The following is a 17,010-nucleotide window of genomic DNA, read 5'->3' on the forward strand; positions in this document are numbered from 1 at the left end:
GGTTCCCAGACCCACCTGCACATTCACATTCCCCCTTGGCAGAATCGTTCACTTCCTCTCCCTGCCCGGTTGGCCTTTTTTTTTTTTCCAGTCAAAGTAACACGCGCACAAAGTCAAAAATCAAATCGGATGGAAGGAATCGTAAAGACAGCTCCATTTCTTACCAATTATAATACTGTTCCTCCTTCGAGGGACAGCTCAAGTGGCCCCTGTTCCGCCACCCTTTCTGGGTTGGATGTGATCTGGGGTCTTTCTGACTCCTCACGCTATGGCCTGTTCCCAGGAGAAGTTGTGTTTGGGGCCGTGGCTTCTCCCCTGGGAGGCTGAGACAGGGTTTTGGTTGTCTTGGTGGGGTTTGTATTTTCTACTGAATGCTTAGGCATTCTATCCTTTAGAAACAGTAGTGCCCTGAAGCACAGCCCTAATGGGCCCGGAGGTTTCGGGACTCCGTCTGGAGAGGATGAGTGAGAGATGGCGCGAACGCTTCACAGGCCCACATTTTAGAGGCAGCGGGTGGCTGGGAACGTTGGGAGTGTGGCTGGTCTGTTCACATGAAAATCGGGCCTCCCGTGGGACGTGAGTGGAGAGACAGAGTGGCCTTGCTGGTTTGCTCCCGCGTGTGGGAGCCCGCTCCCTCCCATCCTCCTCTGAGCATCCAGGTGACGGGGAACGGAGGGGAGTCTGGCCCTTCTGCTAGGTGAGGCAGGGAAATCAGTGCCGACACGGTTTAGCTGGAAGTGTGTTCCCACCAGCTCTCATCTCTCTGTTTTGTCTTGGTGCGGCTCCTCCCACTGATGGTGCAGTGAACCGGCCCCTCTTGCCTGCTCTAAAAGAGGGGGGCTTTCAGAATGTATGTGCGCGGCGCTCCCCACGCACCACGCCACCACATGCTTCGTTCCCCTACCTCGTGCCCCCCTTGATTTGGGGGTGGTGGAGGGAGAGGCAAGGACTTCTTTTAAGGGGTCCTTTTTCTCTTGTTGGTTCCTAAACTTGAAGAGGATCAAATTTTCCTTTTGGTTAAAAAAAGAGAGACAGAGTAACATTCTCTTTATGTCTATACTTTTGCCAACTTGGGAGATTTAAGAAGACATGATTGGGAATTTTGAACTTGAGAATAAACTTCAGTATGCCTCCGCTTGCCGTGAACAGTGTGGTTCTCCTTAGAGCATTTCCTGCGGTGCTCTGTTACTGGTTAATGTGTGTGGGGGGCAGGTGGGGGGATGACGCCAGGCCTTTTCCTCATGCCTCGATTTTGATGATTTCTGCAAGTGTTTTCTAAGGGCAGGGTGTGATCATCCATCTTCTGTATCATACATAGTAAGGACGAGGTTCCAGGTTGGGACGCAGATTCTGAGTTGGAACCCTGGTAGTGTTGAACTCAAGAGAGCTGTAGGCTTTACTGTGTGTGCGTGGTTCTCCTTGATGTGGTTTGGGTTTCTTCTCTGCTGTGCGTGCCTCCTAAGGATCCTGGAAGGCGAGGATAGTACTTTCTGAGCCCTTGATGAGGTCTGTAGCTTCATTCCAGAAGACCGTTCTTTCCTCACAAAGCGCAGTGCCAGAAAAGCCTCTCTCCCGGCTGCCTGCAGGGATCTGCGCGCCCATGTCTCAGCCAGCGAGGCCTGCATGGGAACAGGCTCCTCGCTTGACGCCGTCTGCGCCGGGGGGTGGTGGGTGGGAACTGGAGTGTCACCGGCAGACCCCAGTGCCGGGGACACACAGTGCCATGGATGGGCTGTGGGTGCAAGTGGGAGAGCTTCGGGCACAGGGCTGAAGGAGGCTGTGCGCCCACAGGTGGCTGGCTGTGGGCTTGGAAAATCGGGAGGGGCCTGGGGTTGGGACCTGCGGCCTGGCTTAGGCTGTGGTTCCATTTACTGACTGTCAGTGCCAGTTGGCAGACGGGATAGAATTAAACTTATCGATTTGACCGCTCATTCTGCAAGGGACACTGGGCGGCAGACACTGATATGGTTTGGCATTTTCCTAGCACTCTGTGGGTGCCTGAACTGAATTTCCTTTCTCTGGGAGCAAGTCTGGAACAGCAGAGACTCCTTGGTAGCTTTTTGGGGCCCAGCCCTGGTCCCTCAGTGGGTGCTTGTTGTGCCCACGTGTTACGCTGTGATGTTTGTTCACACCATGACCCGGGAGCCCCGCATACACCCATTCCTGCCCTGTCTCCCCATTGCACCTGCCTCAAAGTAGGAGCATGGCAAATGCTTTTGAGTGGATGAATGGGTAGATTTCGCCTTATCTTCTCCTGGTCCTGATAGTGCATGTATTTTTGACACAGGAAGTTTTTCATATTATTATTCGTTCTTTCTTTACTTATTTATTTTTAAAGTAAACTCTGTGTCCAGTGTGGGGCTTGAACTCACGACCCTGAGATCAGGAGTCACATACTCTACCAACTGAGCCAGCCAGACACCCCACTTGTTCTTCGTTTTCTGGAAATACTGAGAAAGGAGGACTTGGACTCTGGGTCAGGTGGGAGGACAGTGACCCCATGATGCTGCAGGTCCTTGGGCTGGGCAGGATGCGCAGGGAGGTCAGAGGTCTCCCCACCAGGCTTGGCTTGCTCCCTTAGCTTTTTTTGCTGGGCACCAGTTTCCTGACTGAAAAGGCGGTTGCCGAGCTATGTGTGCCCTCTGCCCAGGGCCCTTGCAGCTCCTGTCCTATGATCCTGTGAGCTCACCTGAGGCAGAGGACACATTTTCCACTCTCCATCCACCCTCCTCCCCTCAAGAAGAGAACAAGACGACAAGGTAGGCTCATCCTGATTTGTCTTCTTAGGGGAGAATTTGCCCCTCACTCCATTCTGGCCTTGCTGGGAGCTTATGGAGCCTGTTTAATGCAAATACAGTTTGTGTCATTGGAGTGGAGCCCTCCTATAGGATCACCCTTCTAGAGCTGGAGGAGACTTGCTCAGTCACACGGGGAGTGGCAGAACCAGGCCTGAGACCCAGGTCTCCTGATTTCTGGGCCAGAGTGCTTGGGTAACCCGCCCAGAGGCTCATGCTACTTCCCGGCCGTGCTGCTTCTCGGGCCTGTCTTCCGGCTCCTGCCAGCCACACTGTGCCTGGGCTGCCCCCGGGGGTTCCTCCTGACACCCCGAGCTGCTCCCTGCGCTTCCTGCGTCCAGCCCTGCGTCCAGGGCCCATGCCGGCTACAGCTGTTTTCTCAAAGTGTATTCAGCAAGGTGGAACTGGTTATTCCGCGAGACAGGGTTTCTGTCGCCCAAGACAAACAGTAACAAGTGCCTTGTTAAACAGAATTCACCAGCGCTTTCCTGAAGGACTTCCCAGAGCCTTTAATATGCTAATGTGCATTCTGAATTTCCAAGAGTGGAGAATTAAAAGGCGGAGAATGGGAATTTATTATAAAGAAAGGGTGGGCGTGCAGTGCAGCTAGGCCTGAGCAGGAACTGAAACCCAGGACAGGAAAGGCGGTTTGTGAAATTCTCTGTCTCCGTCTTTTTGGTTGGTTTTGGTTGTGCTTTTTAATCTCTGCCCTTTCTCTGTTGTCTTTTTCCTTCTGTTTACCCTCACACCTGGGCTTTTAAAAAAACATTGTGGTAAAATGTACGTAACATCGAACTTGCCATCCTAGCCATGTTTAAGCGCCCAGTTCGGTGGCATTAAGTACATTCACGGAACTGTATGTCTTACAAAAGTGAAACTCAGGGTCCGGGAAACAACCCCGTTCCCCTCCCCCAGCCGCTGGCAACCACCATTCTACTTTCTGTTTCTATGGTTTTGGCAACTCCAGGTACCTCATGTTACGTGGAATCAAACAGTATTTGTGTGTGTGTGGCTGGCTGGCTGGCTTATTTCACTCAGCATCATGTCCTCCGGGTTCCCCCAAGCTATAGCCTGTGCCCGAATGTCATTCCTTTTTATGGCCAAATAAGATTCCGTTGTCTGTATGGATCCCTCTTTGTTTATTCATTCATCCATCGAGGGACGGGACGCTTGGGTGGTTTCCACTCAACCCCAAATTCTTCTTTGGTCCACAGGTCACTAAAAAATGCCTGGTCCTGAGTTGTACCTTCTGCAAGTAGAGTCACTGAAAAAGAAAGAGAGGCTAAACTGAGGGATCTCCACCGGTGGCTCTGGCCACTCCTCCGGCCACTATGCGGCCACCTCGGCTTCTCTCAGCCCCTCCCGCGACCATGCTGGTGCGGATTGGCCACCCCCCTCTCCCCTGGGGCACGCAGAGGGTCTGTGTCCTTCTCCCCTTATCTCCCACGTTCCTTGTTGTTTATTTCCCCAACGATTCTCCCTTCTGCATCCTGGTGCCTGATTGAGGGTGGGTGCTCCCTGTGGGCAGGTTGAAGAAATGAAGGTCGCACTAAAGGGGCTCTGGCCCCGAGCTTGGCCACGGTGGGCTCAGAGGAGCCTCGACTGAGTCCTCCTCTGTGCTCAGGGGCCGCTTGCCTCTGTCCCAACCCTGTGTCATTAAATGTGGCCTCCTTTGAGCAGACCTCTGCCGCCCCCCCCTCCCCGGGACAGAGAGATACCCAATTGTCCTTTTCTTGTCCACAGGGGGTGGGGCATTTTGGTTCAGTAAAATTTACTCCAGCTGCCTCACCCCTAATTTAAAAAGAGGGAGGTGAGAAATCAATCCCAAATTTCCCATGTAAGTCTGAGAGCTGGCCAATGTGAGCGGCTTTGTCAGGGAGAACCTTCCTGACACTATAGAAAGGGGGTGGGTAGGAGAAGAGGTGGTCATCGTTGCCTCCCAGCTTCAGCCAGGCCTTTCCCACGGTCAACTCACTCCGACTGCCGACAGCTCTCTGGGAGCTCACTGCGGGGGGATTATTCCACGGCCCAACACTGAGGAACCTGCTCAAGGTCCCAGCATTGGAATTCAGACCTACAAGGTTGGACTGGCCGGCTCTAAAGCTTCCTGCCTTGGCCCTCTTCTCTGCACACCGCCTCCCCAACCACCCCCTCCTCACTTAACCCAGGTGCCCCCCCCCTTTCTGCCAAGGCTGGATGCAGAATGTTACTAGAAAGTGCTAAGGCTTGAGGGCCCTTTTTTTAGGGGTTCTCCAAACTGAGTGATCAGAATCATCTGGGGAATTAAAAAAAAAAAAAGAGTTTAGAAACAACATGTGTTGGAGTGGTGCTCAGAGGTACGTTGTTAAACATTTCCCCATGATTCTGGTAACCAGCCACGGTTCCAGTCCTCTCCTTCATTTTCCAGTTGAGGACGCTGAGGACCAGAGAGATGAGATGCCATAGCCAAGGCCACTGGCCCTGTTGGAGCTGGGGTCAGGTCCAGAATCCAGCCTCTCAGCTCCTCGTTCCAGGTCCTATGTGTCTTCTCACACTGCTTGTAAGGGGCTCCTTTGTTTCTACCCACTGAGACCCAAGGGAGGCCTTCACCACAGGCTGGTCTGGCCCAAAGCCAGAAACTGGGGCCAAGTGGAGGGTAGAGAAGGCAGGAAGCTTCTCCAGTCCATCCCCAGGGGCTCTCCCCTGGGCACAGGACTGGCAGGAGCCACCCATTACCAACAGGTCCCAGGGACAGGCTGCTTCAGCTCTGCATGTGGCTCAGCAGATCACCCCTGGGCTTGAGAAATGCAGCAAAATTGGGACTTCTTTTTTTTTTTATCAATAGGGAAGGGGTGGTGGGAGGAACAGGTAATTCCGGGAAAGCTACTCATATTTTAGGGGGAGAATGCACTAAGAGACGTAGTACCGCATCACCCCCGTTGGTACCCTAAGTTGCATGCATTTGTTTGTTCACTCGTTCAGCAAATATTTACTGGGCCCCCCCGCCCCCGTGTGAGTTAGACACTGTAATAGGCGTCATAGATATACTGTAAATAAGACAGATGTAGCCCCCCGCCCCCATGGAGCTTAGACCTCTGCAGGGCTAGATAACTGGAACCACATCCTTTATTGTCATTAACAGTAACAATGGTCATAGACATTTAATTTTCTCAACCATTCTGTCACAGGAGGAAACGAAAGCGGGGAGGGGGTAGCCATCTAGCCCAGAGTCACAGCCTAAGTGATGGGATCTGGGTTCCATCCCTGTTTGCTCTGTGCCGCCTCCTGCCTGGTGCCCCTGCTTCTCATCAGGGGCAATTATAGGAAAAAGCCGGGGCGGGGGGTCGGGGGGACTACGGAACTTTCTTTGCTGTAAAATGTGAGCGATTTCAAGTGTTGTTGAGGATTCAGTGCCCTGGGTAGCCTCAGCAGTCCTGAGGAAGCGGATGTGCCTCTTCCAGAGTGGACACTTTGCACTCCCATACTTGGTTCACTCTGGCCAGGAGCACCCGCCGAGGGGCGTCAGGTGCCCTCTAGGTTGACAAATTCCCTCCTTCTCCTTCCCTTGCTCTTGTTTGCTTATAATGTATCCTCCATTATGAAGCCATCTCGAATACTTTTGGAAACATGTTAGAATAGAAAATAGTTCAACAAAAGGCACAGGGACACTGACCCCATCCATTCCCACCTGGCATTCCCTGGAATGTGGGCCCAGATGTGGGGTAGCTGCCTCGGGCTGGGCCAGGGGGCATTTTCACCAGAAAACAAGGGGTGAAGTGGTGAGTTGTTTTGTTGTGGTTTTATTGAGAGAGTGGGGGAGGGGCAGAGGGAGAGGGACAAGCTGGCTCCATGCCCAGCACAGAGCCCAGGAGGGGCTCGATCTCATAACCCTGAGATCATGACCTGAGCCGAAATCGAGTCAAGATGCTTAACCGACTGAGCCACCCAGGTGCCCCAAGTAGGGAGTTTTTAATAAAGCTAAATTTAATTTAAAGAACAGCTTTATAATCAGAGATAGTCTTTGCTTTTTTTTTTTTGGCATTAAAAATGTCCTTTCATAGAAAATGGTCGTAATGGAGGGCAATGGTGGTTGTTGCTCATGTTGTTACTGTTTTATGCCCTTTCATGGCAAAATGACAAGTTGCCAGTGATGTGCCCATTTTCTTTGTGGTTTTTACTAGCTGGTGACATCTGAAAATGACCATTAATTTTAAAAATTTATTTTTTTAAAACTCAAGTGTCGTTAACATGCAGTGTTATATTAGTTTCGGGAGTAGAACATAGTGATTCAAGACTTTCATACATCACCCAGTGCTTGTCACAGTAAGTGGACTCTTAATCCCCATCACCTAATTCACCCATCCCCCACCACCTCCCCTCTGGCAAACACCAGTTTGTTCTCTGTAAAGAGTCTTGTTTTGGGATGCCTGGGTGGCTCAGTCCTTGAGCGTCTGCCTTCGGCTCAGGTCGTGATCCCAGGGTCCTGGAATCGAGCCTCGCATCGGGCTCCCTGCTCCATGGGAGGCCTGCTTCTCCCTCTCCCACTTCCCCCTGCTTGTGTTCCCTCTCTTTCGCTGTGTCTCTCTCTGTCAAATAAATAAATAAAATCTTTAAAAAAAAAAGAGTCTTGTTTGTTGTTTGTCTCTTTTTTTCTTTGTTTGTTCATTTGTTTCTTAAATTCCAGATATGAGTGTTAGTTTAGATCATTGGTTTCACACTGTTCCTCTGAGCCCTGGAGTTGCTGGTTGCTGGGGAGGGGGGGGCGGCGTGTGTGTGTGGGGGTGTCTGCCTCAGAGTGAGAAGAGAGCCCAGGGCCCTCCCTCCATTCTCAATTAGAGGAATTCTTCTTCCATTTTATATATTAGCTTTGGGTATGATTTTGTTTGGTGGTAAAAGGGTATCCCTGCTCACGGTTGGAGACCCTCCCCCCTAGCCTGCGTGTGTTGAGGGGAGTGGAGGAGCGCATGCTTGTTGCTTTTGCAGGACTGAGCCAGGGTGGGTCTTTCACCTGGCAGATATTATCTCCTGTACCAGTCAGGGTTCTCCAGAGAGACCAAGCCAGGAGAGAGAGAGAGAGAGAGTGTGTGTGTGTGTGTAGACCCACCATACCACACAGAGTAATCTGTTTCACTCAGGGTCTAATTTAATGATTTAAATGTTAATCTCATCTCAGAAATACCTCCATAGCAACATCTAGACTAGTGTTTGGCCATAGTTGGAGCCATTGTGGGTACCATGGTCTTGCTCCGTTGACACCGAGATTAACTGTATACCCACTTAAGTGCTCTGGTCATCTGACAGGGATAACAGATGGGGAAAGCTGAGCTTCTGCCTCAAGGAGGCAAGGCTCCACACAGGAAGAAATTAAGAACAGGACCATTTATGTTTAAGGGCTAACTTCTAAAGACAAAATGTAAAATGCATGTAGAGGAGCTGTGGGATGAGGTCTGGAGGACGCCTGGGAGATTCCTTGTGGGGGCTGAAAAGGAGCATTCAGAACATGGAGATCTCAGATAAGTGAGGACACAGACTTTAGGACGAGAGGGGCAACCACAGGATAATACTTCCAGTTGACTAGGCCTCTGAGTTTATTAAGGGTTTGTGACCATCCTGTTTTTTTAATTGGGGGGGTCCTGAGGTCCAGAGAGGTTAAGGGATTCCTCAGGGCTCACACAGCATGTGGGTACATGTTCCTATATCATATCCTGCCCCCAACCATCCTTCCCCCCCTGCTGGCCACAATGGAATCCTTGCCAATGTACTCCAGGAAGGAGGGAATCAGTGTTTTCCTCACCGAGAAATCCCGTGAAACTGAAAATGGACAGTTTGCTCTCACTGTCTCCCTGGGTCTTTTTTTCCTCTTTACTATCCTTGTTAACTTCCACTGTTTCTGTTTTCTTGCCCCCGCCCCCAGACACGAATGCAGAGTTTGAATCCAGATCCCAAAGCGCAGTACACAAGTGTCTACGGAGCCCTTAAGAAAATCATTCGGACTGAAGGCTTCTGGAGGCCCCTGCGAGGCCTCAACGTGATGATGATGGGCGCAGGGCCGGCCCACGCCATGTATTTTGCCTGCTATGAAAACATGAAAAGGACTTTAAATGCCGTTTTCCACCACCAAGGAAACAGCCACCTAGCCAACGGTATTTTGAAAGCGTTTGTCTGGAGTTAGAGAGCTTTCTCCTTCAACAGACCCTTCCCCAGGGTTCTCCTCCCTGTGACCCAGCAGCCTGACGCCTCATCTCTGCCGCGCTTGCTTACGAATAAAGAACTCTAGTCGTGTGTGCACACACACCCAAACACACGCGCACACACACACACACACACACGCTTTTCTGTTCCCCTCTGCTTTCTAAAGCCTGGGGGAAGTCGGTGACAGAGGTGTTTCAGTTTGCATTGTTGCGTGGGTTTTTCATTTTTTTTTTTTTAAGACATTGAAAAGCAATTAATGATCAGATCTAGGAAAAAAAAAACAAACAAACAAACCCTGAATAGAAACAAAACTTTTCAATGCTGGATTCAAAAAAAAAAAAAAGTTATCTGGACAGCTTCTTTGAGACTATTTAAAAACTGGTTCAACAGGTCTCTGCAACGTCAAGATCTAACTAAGCTTTAAAAGGTCAAGAAGTTTTATGGCTGACAAAGGATTTGCTGCAGCGCAGGCCACCTTTCCCACCTTAAGCCTCTGGGGATCCGGGGGTTTCGCCCCCGTTCTCTTCCGTTGGTCTCGGTCGCCTCTCTCAGCGAGCAAGGGCTGGAATAGTTTTCCTTTGTTGCTTTGAGGGAGAGTGGCGGGAGGGGGCGGGGGTGGGCGGGGGGGGCAGACGGCTCCTACCCGCCCAGCGCAGTGGGCTCAGTGGGCTCTGGGCTCAGTGGTGGCTCCTTCCCCATCTCCTTTGGGTTTTGCTTTTGTTGGTTTTTGTTTGGACATGGAATAAGGTGTCCTTATTTTAACAAAACTAGTTTTTCAACACGGAAGAGGGAGAGTGACCATCGACAGCTTTTCCCCCTTTTTGTGCTGAGAGCCCAAAAGCAACCCTTCCACCAGCAAACCCTGGTAATCATAACTACCTGGCTGGTGTGCAGACATTTCTTTTTTTTTTTTTTTTTAAATGGGCCCCTGGTTGCATTTATCAAGACAGTCCCCAACGGTCACACTCTGATGCTGTCCCCTGAGTGCGTGGCCTCGGGGTTTGCCTCTTGCTGAAACTGCCTTGTGTAATGGTTTAGTCCCTTGGTCACTGAACCCTTGGAGGCGGTTGGACGGAACACAGTTCTGCCCAGTGCTGTTACTGCTTCGCGACGATGTATGCTGTGGTTGCATTTTGACCTTTCTGGTGGTAATCGTAAGTGTGTGTGGAGGGGGAAAGGGGGTTTATATGCATTTCTGAAGCATTGTCCTGGTATTGCTCATTCCTCCCACCTTCCGGGGCTAATCTTAATTGCTGGGCAGTGTCACCTGCCTAGGGAGGAAACCCAAAGCGGGCTAATCTTAATTGCTGGGCAGTGTCACCTGCCTAGGGAGGAAACCCAAAGCCAAAAGCAAAATTCCAGGCCTTAAGTAGACTTCAGAAGTTCCTGGTTCTTGAAGCCAGGCCAGGTGAGAGCCTCAAGATGGGGTCTGCCATCTCCGAGACGAGTCATCGCTTTGCAAACCAACCCTGGAAATCTGCCATATGCAGAGCTTCCTGACGTCTGCTTCTCCTGCCTGTTTTCTTGAAAATGCCTGGATTTTATTAAGGATATTTCTTTTAAAACTTCTTTTCTTTTTCTCCCCTCTTAGCTGTATATATAATATCATCCCCTTTGCTTGCCCCAGCTCAAGGACAGAGTAAGTTAGTCTGTAGACAAAGGTGAGGGACCGGAGAGAATTAAAATCTGGACAGTTTTCCACTGGGAAGAGCCATGAAGTGTGGTTTCTGGGTACCATCAGCCGTCAGCAGGTCTGACCTTTCCCAGCATTGATTACACATCTGCAGGATGAAGATGTGGCCAATGGCGCCTATGTTACCGTCCTCATTTTGCTCAACAATTCAATCATCACTTTACGTTTTGAAGAGTCAGTGCTCACCTGGGAGCAGCTGGGCATAGATTTTGCTTCTTAGAAAGCTCTGTGCAGGGTTCCATCTGATTTTACGTTCCAGGAACTTCCTCAGAACTCCCAGTCTCAGAGGGTAATTTTCTGGAGTTTGTTTTGCAGGGATAGCTGGGAGTATGGCCACCCTGCTCCACGATGCGGTAATGAATCCAGCAGAAGGTAATGCTTCATGGTCCCAGGGAATGGCAGGAGGGGATGTGCGAAGGGGCAGGAAAAACAGTGGGGGGGCGGCCGGGCGGTGGGGAGACCGAAGGTTGGGCAAGGGGACTTCCGGCCCCCAGTCGGAATAAGCAGAATTCTTTACCACATCAGCAAAGGCCTCAAAAAGGGGCTGAGCATTTAAATGAGCTTATGGTGTCCCTGTTCTCTTTTTTTTTTTTTTTTTAAGATTTTATTTATTTATTTGAGAGAGAGAGACTGAGAGAGAGAGCACATGAGAGGGGGGAGGGCCGGGAGGGTCAGAGGGAGAAGCAGACTCCCTGCCGAGCAGGGAGACCGAAGCGGGACTCGATCCCGGGACTCCAGGATCATGACCTGAGCCGAAGGCAGTCGCTTAACCAACTGAGCCACCCAGGCGCCCCTGTTCCTGTTCTCTTGAACAGAGAGTGGGACTGTGATCCTCGGACCAGCAGCATCAGCATCTCCTGGGAGCATGTTAGGAATGCTAATTGGAGTCCCACCCCAGACCTGCTAAATGGGAGCCTCTGGGGGGTAGAGACGGAGTGTGTTTTAACAAGCTTCCTGAGTGGTCTTTGGCACTCCTGTAAAAGCTGTGTGTACGTGTACCTGTGCGCACAGGGGACACACTCACACGCACAGGCCTTTGTTAACCTTTATCAATCCCAGACAGATTTAGGGGGAAGCGTCAAAGGCCATTCATTAGGGCTTAGGTTCAATTTGCTTTTTAAAAGAGATCTGAAATCATTATGGACCATCCCAAACGTGCGCAGATGTGGAGAGGAGAGTGTTAGGAATGCCCATGTGTGCCTCACTCTACTTGTGATTTAACCTTTGGCCATCTTGCCTTAGCCAGCCCCTCCCACGTTACCTTTTTTTTTTTAATTATTATTTTGAATTTGGGGAGCACTGGAAAACAGTTGTCAGCCGTGCAGACGTGCGTCCTTAGCCGACTCAGGTCCGCCCAGCGAGGAGCTTTGGGGCCTGGTACCGGGCATCCTCGCAGCTGGGTTATTCTCGGTGTGACATGTAGGGCTCTCTCCACCTTTCTCCCCAGCTAAAAATTGGTCCCTTGCCAGAAGCGAAAATGAGAGGTAAAACGTCAACATTTCAAGTCTTTTGTTATGAGTTTGTCTGTTTTTGTCTTTTAAGGTGAACATTTCTTACTTGCTCTCAGCTGCCTCCCAGCCCCTCGCAGACAGGGGGCTTGTTCTGACCTTCAGGAACTTGATGGGTCAGACTGGGAGAGGTGGGCTTTGTTTTTGCGTGTTTAAGGCAGTGTATCCAGGGACCTGGTCAGTGACCAGTTAATTAGCCCATGTCAACCAGGCAAGAATTTTGTTTCTACTTTTCAAAGAGAAACCAGTGAGGTTCAGCCCCCTCTCTTCTCTTTGACGTTGATTTAAGGACTTCATTTCTCTAAAAGTAAAGCAAAGCACACTGCATGTGTTCATTTGGCAGTGCATGGGGGACTATTATGACTCAAGCCTGAGGCCCCCAGTTGCCTCATAGCCTTTGAACCAGCAGTTACTTCTGTATTTTAAGCCAGGGTCTTCATTGGGGTTTGTCACAGAATTTGGGCTCACATAATTCCAGTGTTTCTTCCAAGAGCGCTGTGCCATACAGAAGCTAAAAATGCTGTGTAGAGACCACATACAGAGAATAAAAGATGGGACACACATGTAGAGAGATGGGGGGGGCAGGATTTAGTTTTGCCGCAGGTGCGATGCTGGAGGCCTCCGGGATATGGGGGATCAGATCACTGAATCTAGTCTGAAGTGGCTGCCTGGTTCGGGGACCCACTTGCGCGGGCTGCAGGCAGGAGAAACTGAGCACCGGGTCCTGGGGCCACATCTGTAGACGGGAGAGCCCAGAGCTGGCGGCTCTGGATTCTCAGGCTGGGGCTGCGTGTGTTCTAGCTCTCTGGGACCTGTTACCAGTGTGTCTAAACTTGCTTGTTTCTCTTTATGGCTTGGCTGCCCATTTCACTCCGACCCGGGGTGGGGCCAAACCCAACCATCCACCCGCCGACTGCTGGTGGCCCTGACCACAGTTGTGAAGCAGCGCATGCAGATGTACGACTCGCCGCACCGGTCAGCCCTCCGCTGCGTCTGGACGGTTTGGAGGACCGAGGGCTTGGGGGCCTTCTACCGGAGCTACACCACACAGCTGACCATGAACATTCCCTTCCAGTCCATCCACTTCATCACCTACGAGTTCCTGCAGGAGCAGGTCAACCCTCACCGGGGCTACAACCCACAGTCCCACATCATCTCGGGCGGGCTGGCCGGGGCCCTCGCTGCAGCCGCCACCACCCCACTGGACGTCTGTAAGACCCTCCTCAACACTCAGGAGAACATGGCCCTCAACCTGGCCAACATCAGCGGCCGGCTGTCGGGCATGGCCAATGCCTTCAGGATGGTGTACCAGCTCAATGGCCTACCCGGCTATTTCAAAGGCATGCAGGCCCGTGTCATCTACCAGATGCCCTCCACGGCCATTTCCTGGTCTGTCTATGAGTTCTTCAAGTACTTTCTCACCAAACACAAGCTGGAGAATCGAGCTCCGTACTAAAGGAACAGGCTGTGGGCAGTGATTCCAGAATCTTTTATTTTAAAAAGGCTTTTCCTGCCTGCTTCCATTCCCTTGTCCTCACACTGAGGTTATGTTGGCGGGGTGTCGGCAGGGTGGGCCCTCTGCTCCCTGACGCCTCAGAGAGTGGGGACGATGGGACAGCCGCTGACCGGAAGGCCGTCCACAGGGACGTCCGAGGTGGTAGGTGGGGGAAGACTTTGGACGGGGAGCGAGGGATGGCTTTTGCCATCCCTCCCCTGACAGGAATGTAGCTTTTCTGCTTCCCTGTAGCCGTCTCCTGCCCTACGATCGCAGCTCGCAAGGGAGGGGAGAAAATGTGCAGTGACTGAAAGCATTAAAGAAAAAAAGAAAATTCTGTATATAAAAGCTCTAGTACACAGTACAAAATAGATGGATAATGTTTATCCTTTATTTTTCTATGTAGAAGTTTCTGTGTGTGTGTGTGTGTGTGCAGATAAGTGGTACAGCTGGGAATGTCAAGTTTTTGGTTTTTTTTAAAAACAGGTAGAGGGCTGAATTCTTCCATTGGGTTAAGTGAAAAGGCACCAAAGTGATAAATTACTGAATGTGGCCTAAGATTGTGTGGAGCCCCCAGATGGAAGTTTCACTTGAATGTAAAATAATAAAGTTTATATTTTGAATTTACGTTGCAAACAAAATCAAAATAGTGATACATTACTCCTAGCTACCTTTTTTCTCCTTTTATTCAGTCAGTCACCTGCGTGTGCCTTTTCCTTTTGTCTTTACTGAAAATTCCAGGACCAAAGATCGGTCCTGGGGCATTTTCTCTTGCTGTAGGCACATACGCATGCACACCTAATGGTGGCAGGATCGCTCACATTGGAGGACAGCGGCCGCCAGCAGGATTGGGATGACTAGTCTTATTCCTGCTAACACCATTCCCTTCCTCCTTGTGAGGGATGCGGATGTCTGCCTCCCTGGGCCAGCACGCAGCAGCTCTTGAAATGCCAAGGTTTTGTTACTTGTTGAGCAGGCAATTGGGATAAATTCTCCCTAGAACTTATTTCTGCTTCAGCCTTTAACTCTGGCACTTCAGATATTCTTGTGTGTTGACTAAATCTGTTTCCCTGGGCGGTTTCAGGGATTTTTAAAAAGCATAGCAAGTATGTCTATGGCATGTGTCCATCCCTCTGTCCACCATTAGTTCACCTGGCACGGAGCCTCTCACCTTGCAGTGACAGAGGCCAGACCCTCAGGCCAAGCCCAGCCGCTGAAGTGAGACCCGGACCCTTGTGCACAAGTCAGGATGTCTCTCCAGAGCTATCGTCAGCCTCACTTATCTGCATCAGCTGAGAACTCGAGGCCTAACTGTCTTGTTTTCTGAAATGGTGCATCTGAGCCCGATTATCACTAAGAAAATGCAAGCTTGTTTCCCCTGGCCACGCCCTTTGATTGGCTGCCAGGCATCTCCAAGGGAAGCCCAAATGGCCTCACGGTTTCCTTCTGGAGCCCTTTAAAAATGAGCAGGAAGCACATGTATGTTCAATCTGGTGGGCCTGGCCCTGACCTTTGGCCTTTGCCCTTTACCCCTGACCTGCCCCACGGTCAATGTAGTGCACCCCTCTGAGGCTCAGATCCAGGCTCCTTTGGAGGCTGTTCCTCCTGCCAAGAACTCCAGGTGGCACTGGGACAGGTTTCATCTTGGGACCCTGCACGCTGCCTTTGGGAGTCGTTTTGAGGTCAGACAGAAGGGTGCCGTATCAGGAAGCTCCCATGTGTGCCCCATGAGCAGAACCTTGCTCCTGGGCTGGGAGGGCTCAGCTGCTGGCCTGTCCCACTTTAGAATGAACCTCTCCCCACCCTCTGCCAGTGGGAAACCAGTTGCAGCAAGCCTCTGTCCTACCTGGGGGTACAAAAAGCCATGGAGAGAGACCCTGGTGCTCTGGGAAGTATTTACATCCTCTACTAAAACATGCTGTGTATTACTGGTACATTCTGCAAAAGGAAGAAAACTAGAGAGAATTCTAAAATAATTATCCAACCACTCTTTCTCCTCCTCTTAAGATGTGCCACACTGCTGCAAAAAAACCACAGGATTTTGTTTCTGATGGTATTCAGAAAAGAAACTGTTCACTTCTCTAGGAAAGCTCCTTTGGGTAAGGGATGCAAGAAGGAGAGGCGGGAAGGGGGTTTGAGAGCTCTGTGGACTGAGCTGGAAGGTCTGCCCATACTTTCCTCTCACCGTACAGATGGATTGGCCAGGAAATGGGGCAACGCCACCTGTCCTGCCTTCCCCCCTGGACCTTCATGAGGCTGGATGAGCCATGTATCTGAGCGGGTTTTGAAAGTTGTGAAGCACTAAACAAATGTAAGTGGACTTAATCTTGCGGGAATGGATATTCCCCCTTGCTCTGGGCTCCAAAGTTTGTGTTGTTGCTTTGTGCAGACTACAGTCCAGTTGTCAACTGTGACTTTGACATTGAGAAGTAAGTAATTAGGGAAATGTTCTCGCCCCACCCCGGTGATGGCCAGCTTAACATAATCATGGCACGTGCTTGGTCTTTCATGTGTTTGGGGTGACCTCTGCAGTCAGGCACGCCCCTTGAGTACGGTGCTCGGTAACAGGCGTGAACTCTTACGCCCAGACCATGATGTGAGATTCAGTCCCTTGTAGATCAGAGTTTTATTTTAGAATAGAAAATTGATTTTCCTCAGGTGTGATACAGCTTCAATCCACGACTGTTTTTTCCTAACTTTGTATTGAATCTAGCTGTTTACCGGCCTACATCCTTCTGTGTGTTCTCTATTTCTGTTTCTTTTCTTTAATGATGATGTCTTATTTCAAGCGCGGTCCTCCAGAGTCCCCCTAAAGCTGCATCTCCAACACACTGTTATGCCAATAAGGTTTTATTTAACTTTATTTAAGGATGATTGTGTCTGTTAAATGCCAATGTACTGTTGCTTCCTGCCTGTAAGACGCACAATGTACAAGGGTGAGCAAGTGTTTCTTAATGGCCTGGGGCAAATAGCACAGTTGCTGCCTCCAGTTGTTGCCAGCTCTTTGGAACAGGGACAAATGTGTGTTTATGTGTGGGGATATCTCAGATTTGCTGCTACAGTTGTGACACTGGAGCTAGAGAAAATAAAGCCTTGATCTTTGAAGTGTTGTGGGCTCTGTGGTGGGCATATTGAAAAAAAGAGGAGAGTGGATGGGGAGAAGGAGTCTAATCCGTGGGGCTGGTGCCTAGTCTAGCCTCGCTCATGAAGAACCAGATCCATGACTGTGGTAGAAAGTGCCATGTCAGCTCTCAGAGGTGGAAGCAGATCCCATGTCGGGCAGCCCGGGGACGGTCACATTATCATGCCCGGGCAAGGGCCGAGAGCCGCCTCTGGCTTTGCTCTCCA

The 17,010-nt window shown here is 50.6% G+C and overlaps 1 protein-coding gene and 1 non-coding gene across 5 annotated transcripts in view; one reads left to right on the top strand and one right to left on the bottom strand.

The window, feature by feature from the left end:
- Window positions 1–16,767, top strand: part of SLC25A37 (solute carrier family 25 member 37) — a 40,169-nt gene extending 23,402 nt beyond the window's left edge. For 2 of the 4 annotated variants that reach the window (XM_035022579.1, XM_035022580.1), the window contains exons 2-4: window positions 8,689–8,917; window positions 10,975–11,031; window positions 13,103–16,767. In XM_035022579.1, coding sequence (XP_034878470.1) covers window positions 8,689–8,917; window positions 10,975–11,031; window positions 13,103–13,623 — 807 coding nt within the window. In that variant the 3' untranslated portion in view covers window positions 13,624–16,767. Of the gene's footprint in view, window positions 1–8,688; window positions 8,918–8,985; window positions 10,121–10,974; window positions 11,032–13,102 lie in introns of those variants that run through there. The other 2 variants (XM_035022581.1, XM_035022582.1) reach the window with 2 other exon arrangements.
- TRNAR-CCU lies at window positions 2,348–2,420 on the bottom strand. Its single transcript has one exon. It is a non-coding gene; the product is annotated as a tRNA-Arg (tRNA).
- Window positions 16,768–17,010: the final 243 nt, after the last annotated feature.

This window comes from Mirounga leonina, unplaced genomic scaffold (assembly GCF_011800145.1).
Source record: "Mirounga leonina isolate KUSES-001 unplaced genomic scaffold, KU_Mleo_1.0 Mir_176, whole genome shotgun sequence".
Classification (NCBI taxonomy): domain Eukaryota; kingdom Metazoa; phylum Chordata; class Mammalia; order Carnivora; family Phocidae; genus Mirounga; species Mirounga leonina.